The sequence below is a fragment of the Triticum aestivum genome, chromosome 2D, assembly GCF_018294505.1.
Source record: "Triticum aestivum cultivar Chinese Spring chromosome 2D, IWGSC CS RefSeq v2.1, whole genome shotgun sequence".
NCBI classification, from domain to species: Eukaryota; Viridiplantae; Streptophyta; class Magnoliopsida; order Poales; family Poaceae; genus Triticum; species Triticum aestivum.
In genome coordinates this window covers 136795004-136803971 of record NC_057799.1, presented here as the reverse complement: position 1 = coordinate 136803971, position 8968 = coordinate 136795004, and the positions used below count along the sequence as shown (strand labels likewise).

The following is an 8968-nucleotide window of genomic DNA, read 5'->3' as shown; positions in this document are numbered from 1 at the left end:
TGGCTTCGGCAAGCGGTGGCGGACGCTGGGCTCTCGGCGGCGCTCCGGCGTGCGCGGGCGGCGGCGGTCCCTGTGCGCGGTCAGCGGCTCCGTCGACTCGGACGGCGCGGGGGATGGCGGCGGCCCGGTGTGGCCGGCGATCTGGATGCGGTGGTGCCGGCGGCTCGCTGATCTGCCGCTACGCCAGGGTCTGCCTGGTGGTGCTGGTGGTGACGGCGGCCCGTGCATGAGAGTTGGATCCCTTTGAACTGATCTGGGTGAAAACTTGCCTTTGGCTCATGCTAAGGCCGGCGGTGGCGGCGCTATCTGCGTCATTCCCTTCTTGAAGGCATCGCCGTGGAGAAGTTCAAGGCCACTCTCTGCTACCTCCGGAGGAAACCCCAGATCGGATGATCGGATGACGGCGGCGCTCTGGTGTCGTTCCTCCCTTGGGGGCGTCATTCTTGGAGGTACACACGTGATCGAGGGACCAAAGGACGGATTCTTTGGTGGAGCGGTGCTTCATCCTACACACTGATGGTGACGGATCTTGACGGCGTGGCGCAGTGCAGATTCGGAGTTCGCTATGGGAGGATGGACTCGCGCAGGAGGACGACGCTGTCGGGCGTCGTGGTGGCGTCGATGGCAGAGAGATCTGGCACGGTACATGCAACAATACAGCTCTGAAGATGGATTGGTGGCAGGTGGCTGCGGCAGCCTCATACCCGGCAGGCGTCCTGGTTGAGGAGTGCGCCGTGAAAGCTGAATAAAACTGTTTCTTATTGATGATTTGGTGCGGCATACAAGAGTATATAAGAGGGTACAAACCGACTTGGGGTAGGGGTACAAAACTGACTTGGAGTAGAAGTCGTATACCATAATGACTACTCTAACATCCCCCCGCAGTATCAACGGCAGGCTCGGCGACGTTGAGACTGAAACAGATATCTTGAAACGGCTTAGTAGGCAGTGCCTTGGTGAAAATGTCAGCAAACTGAGCCGTAGAGGGAACATGAAGCACCCGAACCTGACCAAGAGCAACCTTTTCACGAACAAAATGAATATCAATCTCAATATGCTTTGTGCGTCGGTGTTGAACTGAATTGCTGGTCATGTAGACTGCTGATATGTTGTCACAGTAGACAATAGTGGCCTGCTCAATAGGCCTGTGTAGCTCGGAGAGTAACTGCCGAATCCAGATTGTATCTGCAACGGCATGTGCCACAACGCGATACTCAGCCTCGGCCGACGAACGTGAGACTGTAACCTGTCTTTTCGAAGACCAAGAAATCAAATTGTTACCAAGAAAAACACAAAAACCGGAAGTGGACCTTCGAGTGTCAGGACAACCAGCCCAGTCTGCATCAGAGTATGCGGTAAGCGAGTTTGGAGAAGAATTATTGAGGTGGAGACCATGATTGAGAGTTCCTTTTAAATACCGAAGAATGCGTTTAACATGATTATAGTGAGGAACCCGGGGATCATGCATATAGAGACATGCTTGTCGAACAGCAAAAGAGATTTCAGGACGAGTAATGGTGAGATATTGGAGAGCACCTGTTAGGCTACGATAGAGAGTAGGATCGGAAAAGGGTTCACCGGTAGCCGAAAGTTTAAAACTAGTATCGACAGGAGTGCGAGATGATTGACAGTCAAGCATACCAGCACGATTAAGAAGATCAAGAATGTACTGGCGTTGGGAAAGAAAAAGGCTGAAGGAATCTCGAACAACAGCAATGCCTAAGAAATGATGAAGGAGTCCTAGGTCAGTCATAGAAAATTCAGATCTAAGAAGAGAGACAATATGATCTAAGAACTTTTGAGAGGAGGCGGTAAGAATGATATCATCTACATAGAGAAGTAAATAGGCAGTGTCAGAAGTTTGATGATACACAAAAAGAGAGGTGTCGGAGAGAGATGGAGTGAAGCCTATTGTTTGAATGAAGGAGGAGAAGCGTTGAAACCAAGCTCGTGCTGTTTAAGACCGTAGAGAGATTTCTGAAGAAGACATACATGAGTTGGAAAGAATGGATTTTCAAAACCCAGAGGTTGCTGGCAGTAGACAGTTTCTTGAAGGGAACCATGGAGGAAAGCATTTTTAACATCAAGTTGGTGAATGGGCCATGAAGAGGACACAGCAACACTAATAACGGTGCGAATGGTGCTAGGTTTAACAACAGGAGAGAAGGTTTCTTCGTAATCAATTCCTTGTTGCTGAGAAAAGCCACGACAAACCCACCTGGCTTTATATCGTGAGAGGCTCCCATCGGAGTGGAACTTTTGGCCAAAAATCCATTTGCCATAAACAATATTTGTATTGGGAGGACGAGGAACAAGTTGCCAGGTGTTGTTTTGAAGTAAAGCATTATATTCTTCTTGCATGGCAGCGGCCCAATTGGGATCAAGTAGAGCAGTTTTGTAATTCTTTGGAAGAGAAGTGAGAGATACGGAGGTATGAAGGTTTAGGCGGTCTTGGGGTTGATGAAATCCTGATTTGGCCCTAGTACGCATGCGATGATCATTAATCGGGGCTGCTGTAGGAATAGCACGAGGGGGTAAGGTGGGTACTGGTGAGTCCGGCGCAGCGGAAGAGTCGGACGAAGGAGTAGGGCTGGGTGGTGGAGTGGGAGCAGGGCTGGGTGGTGGAGTGGGAGTAGGGGCCGGGGGTGTTGGGGAGGGAGCAGGGGCCGGGGGTGTTGGGGACGTCTCGGGTGGGGTGAGTGTATGGTTGGGATTCGCTATGGTGGGTGTTAATGGTGGTGGTGATAAGCTGTGTTCGGCAGGTAGGGGAGTATATAGTTGGAAAGGACGGGGAGAGGGGGTGTTTGCGGAGCTAGGGGTGTTGGATGGTGTAGTAGTGCGTTGTGAGAAAGGAAAAATGTGCTCAGCAAATGTGAGATGACGAGAGACATGAACGTGTCCGGTGTGAAGGTCGAGACAGCGATAGCCTTTGTGCTCGTCAGAGAAGCCGAGAAAAGCACATGGGATAGAGCGTGGTGACAATTTATTTGCAGAAGTGGCGTAGGCATTGGGAAAACAGAGACAGCCGAAAACACGAACCGCGGAGTAGTCGGGGTGGGAAAGAAAGAGGGAATAATAGGGAGTAGTGTTGGGTTTAGTTTTGGAAGGTCGAATATTTAGAAGGAAGGTGGCCATGTGTAGGGCTTCAGCCCAAAACTTGGGAGGCATAGATGATTGAATGAGGAGAGTGCGAACTATATCATTGAGGGTGCGAAGAGAGCGTTCTGCTTTACCATTTTGAGGGGAGGTGTAGGGACATGAGAACCTAATCAGGATGCCATGTTGTAAGAAGAAAGTACGATTTTTAATGTTATCAAACTCGCGACCATTGTCACATTGGATAAAGAGAATTGGGAGGAAGAAGTGAACAGACACATAGCGTTGAAAATTAAGGAAAAGAGAATGGACCTCGGATTTGTTGCGTAGAGGAAAAGTCCAGACAAAGTGGGTGAAATCATCTAGGATAACAAGGTAGTATTTAAAACCCGAAACACTTGCAATGGGAGAGGTCCATAAATCACAATGTATTAATTCAAAGGGATAAGTGCTACAAGAACTAGAGGAACTAAAGGGAAGACGCACATGTTTGCCTAATTGACAAGACTCGCAAAACACAGAATTATGAGAGTCCCTATTACATGGTATGGTAAATTCACTAAGCATAGAAGCTAAGACGGCGGGGTTGGGATGGCCCAAGCGACGATGCCAGAGATCGACGGAGGCCAGCATGGATGTTGGAGGGGTGGCGGCAGGAACTCCATTAAGAGAATAAAGATCACCGGAGCTATTGAAGCGAGCGATCTCGGCCTTGGTCAGGTAATCTTTCACAGATAAACCAAAAGGGTCAAATTCAGCCGAAACTAGATTGTCGCAAGTAAATTGGCGAACAGAGATAAGATTTTTAATGAGGGCGGGTGCAACTAGAACATCGCGAAGTAAAAGAGGTTTGGTGGAAGAGGGAAGTTGAGCCTGACCAACACAATATATAGGAATAGATGATCCATCTCCAAGGATAATGGAAGGGAAAGGAGATTTAGTGCAAGAAGATAACCAATTACTAGATGCAGACATATGACTAGAGGCCCCTGAATCAAAGATCCAATCCGTACCTGAGTTTCCTTGTGCAGCAAAGTTATTCATGGCCTGGAGAAAGGCAGCTTGATCCCAGCTCGGCGTCGCAGGTGAGGGTGGCGTCGGAAGCAGTGCCGGCGGATACGATGGTGAAGGCAGTAGGGCCGGCTGGGGAGTGTAGTAGGCATTGGCCGGCTGTGGTGGGGGTGGCGTCGGGAGCACAGCCGGCTGAGGTGTGTAGTAGGCGCCGCCGTCGGTGCTGTAATGACCATAAGGAGCATACGTCGGGGCGGCGTGATAGGCATTGGCCGGCTGTCGGGGGTTGAGAACCCCGGGAGCACCAGTAGGCGGCCGAAGGCCGGGTTGCCAGGCACCTGAGTATGCCGGCGGAGCACCGAGGGTGGACGGAGCGGACCAGGGCATGGGCCATGCATGAGGAGGCCGCCATGCAACCGCAGAGGGAGCACTGGTGGGTGGTGCAGGACTCGGTGCTGGTGATGTCGTAGGCGGAACCGAACGAGTCGACGGCGGCCTGTAGATAGGGTTTTTGCCGCGGTAGTTCGGACTATGACGCCAGCCTGGGGGCGGTTGAACAGATGACGATGCGGACGGCCCGGCGGCAGGAGCCGGCCTGGAAGGCGGCGCTGGTGTAGACGGCAGAGGAGGATGAGCCGCAGCATGAAAGACCTTGGGGCGAGAGTCCTTGCGAGTTTGTGTTTCCGCCGCGAGTTGTAGCAAGGAACGAATTTCAGCGAAGGTAGGAGGGGGCCGTATCATCGGTAGGAACGAGGCTTGCTTGTCAAAGTCTTCGCTGAGGCCGACGACGACGATATTGATTAGCTGTGAGTCGCTAACTGTATCGCCGAGTTCGCGGAGCTCATCACCAATGGTCTTAACGCGCTGGCAGAACAGGTTCACCGGGGCGTCTCCTTGCACCATATTGCGAAGCTCGGTGTGGAGAGCGTTTTTCCGAGCGTCGGTGTTGCTTTGGAAGAGCTGACGGAGGGAGTGCCAGATGTTGGCAGCGGTGGCGCCGTCGTGATCGAGCATGTTGAAGATTTCGGTGGTGATGCGGGTGTAGAACCACTGGACGATCGCGAGATCGTCTTTCAACCATTGCGGATCGTCGGGGTGGGGAAGACAGTTGGCAGCGACATGCGAGCGCAGGTTGCAGCGGCCGAGGTGGAGATCGAAGAGATGTCTCCAATGGTAGTAGTTGTGGGCGGCAGATCAAGAACTATGGGGATGTAGGGGCTGACGTCGGAGATTGTGTCAGCAAGAGATATTGGTGCGGCGAGGATGGGTGCAGGGTAGTTTTGTGGAGCTATGGTAAGGGCCGAGAGAGAAGCGGCCGTGGCGTTGGCAGCCTTGGCGATGAGTGCGGCCCGGCGCTCGAAGTAGCCGGGCGGCGGCGGCGGCGGTGGCGTTGGCGGAGCCATATCCTAAACCCTGGGACCGGTATCTGATACCATGAAAGCTGAATAAAACTGTTTCTTATTGATGATTTGGTGCGGCATACAAGAGTATATAAGAGGGTACAAACCGACTTGGGGTAGGGGTACAAAACTGACTTGAAGTAGAAGTCGTATACCATAATGACTACTCTAACACGCCGGACCATACCCGGCAGGCGTCCTGGTTGAGGAGTGCGCCGGACTGGTAGGTGCCCCATACCAGGCAGGCGTCCTGGTTGGGACCTCAGGTCTTAAATGTTTAGGTTTGGCTGCGATGTCTGTTTGGTATTAGGCCCAGACTATCTGCGCCCCTTCATCAATTGGATAGGTGTAGCGACAGTTGTTTCTTAGACGGTAGCTTTAGTCTTGCTGTTGTATGGCTTTATAAGGTCTCATGAGTATAATTAATAAAATGGCCGTATGCATCGCCCAGATGCAGAGGCCGGGGGTCATCCTCCTTTTTTAAAAAGAAAAAGTGTTTATTTCTCTTGAATGCAAATGTAAACCCTTCATACATGACTGCAAGACAAACATCCCATGCCTGCGCAAGTGCAAGTGAGCTATGTGGAGTTGTCGACAACATCAAGTTGATGCCAAGATACTTCACATGCTCCAGCATTAACTAATTAGTATTCAAGGAAGTTATTACATATACAATTGTAAATATGACACATTTGCTAAGATAAAATGATAAAGAAAAAACTTCAAACATTCAACAATCAAATGGGATAATGGGCTTACCTTGGGTGAGGATTTCCTCTCACCACTTTCTGTCCATACTTGCGCCACCTATAGCCGTCGTCCAAAAGGTCAACGTCGCTCGTTGTACTCACGATAATCTTTTGACCTGGTACATTCCTGCCTCGCGGAAATAATAACAGTAAGCTTAAAGATGCTAATTAGGAAGTCTGGATGAACTTAGCAAAGTTCCAAGTAAGGAATTATGTTCAGCTGTAGGAAATACCTTTCATTTGCATCAGCATCACCAACATCTGCATCAACAATTCTTATTTCACAATCACCTTCCCGGATATCACTTAAACTAGATAATTGTTCATCTCCCTCTTCCTTCGTTGGCAATAAACCATCCACCATCGTGCCATTTGGCGTTATAGGTTTTCCATAATAACCTTGACAACCTAATTGTGATCTAGTTGAAGGCTCCTTGGCATCATTGAAATCATCTAACTCATTCAATAAATCACCACAATCTTTAAACCTCTTCGAGGGAGGTTCATGGCAGTGCTGACCTCTATAAATTATTTTAATAATTCGTCCATCTGCAGAGTGCTCTACATTTTTCCTGACCGGGCAGTTCAGGGTGCATTTGTAATAGCTCTTTGGATACTTCCCACCCTTGACTGCCTTTTGTCCATACTTACGCCAATTGTATCCATCATCAGCAGGTCTATCCAGAGTGATGGATGAACCTTGGAGTGCTTCCAGAACTCCAGCTGATCCAGTGTTGATACTGTCCAGAGTGGTGGATGAATCTTGGAGCACTTGTAAAACTCCAGTTGGTCCAGTGTTGACACTACCACTACCAGTGTGTGATGGCAAAGTCTGTCCCTGCATTGATGCCGCGCCTACGGAAGAACTGACATGCTGAGGTGTCAGCACTGAAGTTGCCAATGAGAAAGAAGAAGAGTTGTCCACTTGATCAAGTATACTGTATTTCGAAAAAGCTAGTTGAGGTCCAATCTTGTGATGCAATCCCGCCCCTTGTTTTCCCCGCAACTCTTTCTTTTGAGCTACTTGTGCTGCCAGCTGTGCTAGGTCTTGTTCATGGAACACATCAAAGTTGTCCTGCAAAAGAAGAAAAAATATAAATACCAGTTTCAATAAACTTAATAAAACATACTATTGCAATAGTAACTAAAACCATGTAAAGCAACCCAACAAAACACAGTGCAATAGTAACTGAAACCATGCAAAGGAATTCAACAGAGCACAGTGCAACAGTAACAAAACATAGCATAAGAAAAGTGCACATCGACGTGGTATTCAATAAATTTTCATGTCAAGGAATCAAGGGTTTCTACCATTATTGCAGGAAAACATTCAATCAGGCTCCCTGACGCTTTCAAAACGTAAGAAGATGGTGCCACCATTTGAGAGGCCAAGGGATAACGCTACCGTCTCAAATCTAGACGGATCACAAATCTACTCCACCATCTCAAGAAACATCAGGTTCTTGGAAAGATCGCCCGCCCACTGCCTGTCCATGTCGATTGCGATGTTTACTTATCTATCTATGACTCGACCTCTCAGCACGTGAAAAAAAATTGGGACGCCCCGCACGTCATGTGCAGCTGTCGGCAAGGCAGAAGGCACGCATCGGCGACCTTGACAGTTACCAATCCACGGGCCGAGGCCGACCCGCGATTAACTTGACGCACGTGCAATGCAGGCCATTCGTCCTGGAGAAGCTGGTCCCCCTTCCGGCTGGGGCGCCCAGGGCCAATAATTCCAAGCAGCACGGGCCGCAGGCCGCGGTATTTCCGATCCCGCGGCCTAAAAATAGCAATGCGGAGGGAGCTCGATTGGCAACAGAAACAACAGAAGGAAAATCTACCCTGTTCATGCCCATTCAGTATCTGTACCACTACTACTGGTATAATAATTGTTACTGTAATTGGTAGTACGTCGAGCTAGGACAGATAGTTACGTACTGTTAATAATCAATCAAACAGGACAGCGGCGGCGAGGGTGCGATTAGGGGGAGGGAGCTGAGATGAGATCGGTGGTCGGTACCTGGGGGTACCCGAGGAGCGGCGGAGGGGAAGGGAGCTGCGCGAGGGATCCCCCGTAGAAGCCGAGCGCCGGCTGCTCGTCGGGGAAGAGGCTGTAGAGCGCGGGCGGGGCCCAGAGGCCGCCGCCGTCGCCGATGCCTGACCACTGCCCCGCCGCCATGGGTGAGCAGAGGAGCGTAGCGTACGCGCGCGTCGGCGACGAGCGAATGGGCTGGAGGGAGGGGGATGCTTTCTGCTGTTAGATTGGTTGCCAAGTGGGACGCTCGGTATTTATTCCCCGGGGCGGGAGGTGCGAGTGGGCGAGGCAATAAAAATCGCAAGGAGGGCGCTAAATGATTGGTGGCTCGTGCCACGTCCAGGGAAGGGGAAGCCCGCGGATTCGTCGCTCCCGCCCGGAAACGGAAGCGGAACTCAGATATTTTCCGAAACCGCAGCGGAGATATTCGTCCATTCGTTCTAAACATGGCAAGCCGAACCAACAAACTGACCCAGGTACCCGAATTTCAGGTATTTTATCTGTTGTGATGAAGGTATCATGTGCTTTGGCACCTTGATTATCTGCTATGGAGACAGAGACGCAATGCCTTAGAGCAACTCCAACGCGCTGGCCCATTTCGTCCGCGTGTGTCTGTTTGGATCGCCGCGGACAGAAAAGTTGGCTTAACGCCGACTCAAACGGACATGCCGACC

At 50.6% G+C, this 8968-nt stretch overlaps 1 protein-coding gene across 1 annotated transcript in view; it reads right to left on the bottom strand.

The window, feature by feature from the left end:
- Positions 1-8583, bottom strand: part of LOC123052205 (probable WRKY transcription factor 3) — a 10580-nt gene extending 1997 nt beyond the window's left edge. The window contains exons 1-3 of the mRNA XM_044475318.1: positions 8280-8583; positions 6490-7331; positions 6267-6383 (exon numbers count right to left, since the gene is read on the bottom strand). Coding sequence (XP_044331253.1) covers positions 6267-6383; positions 6490-7331; positions 8280-8438 — 1118 coding nt within the window. The 5' untranslated portion in view covers positions 8439-8583. The remainder of the gene's footprint in view (positions 1-6266; positions 6384-6489; positions 7332-8279) is intronic.
- Positions 8584-8968: the final 385 nt, after the last annotated feature.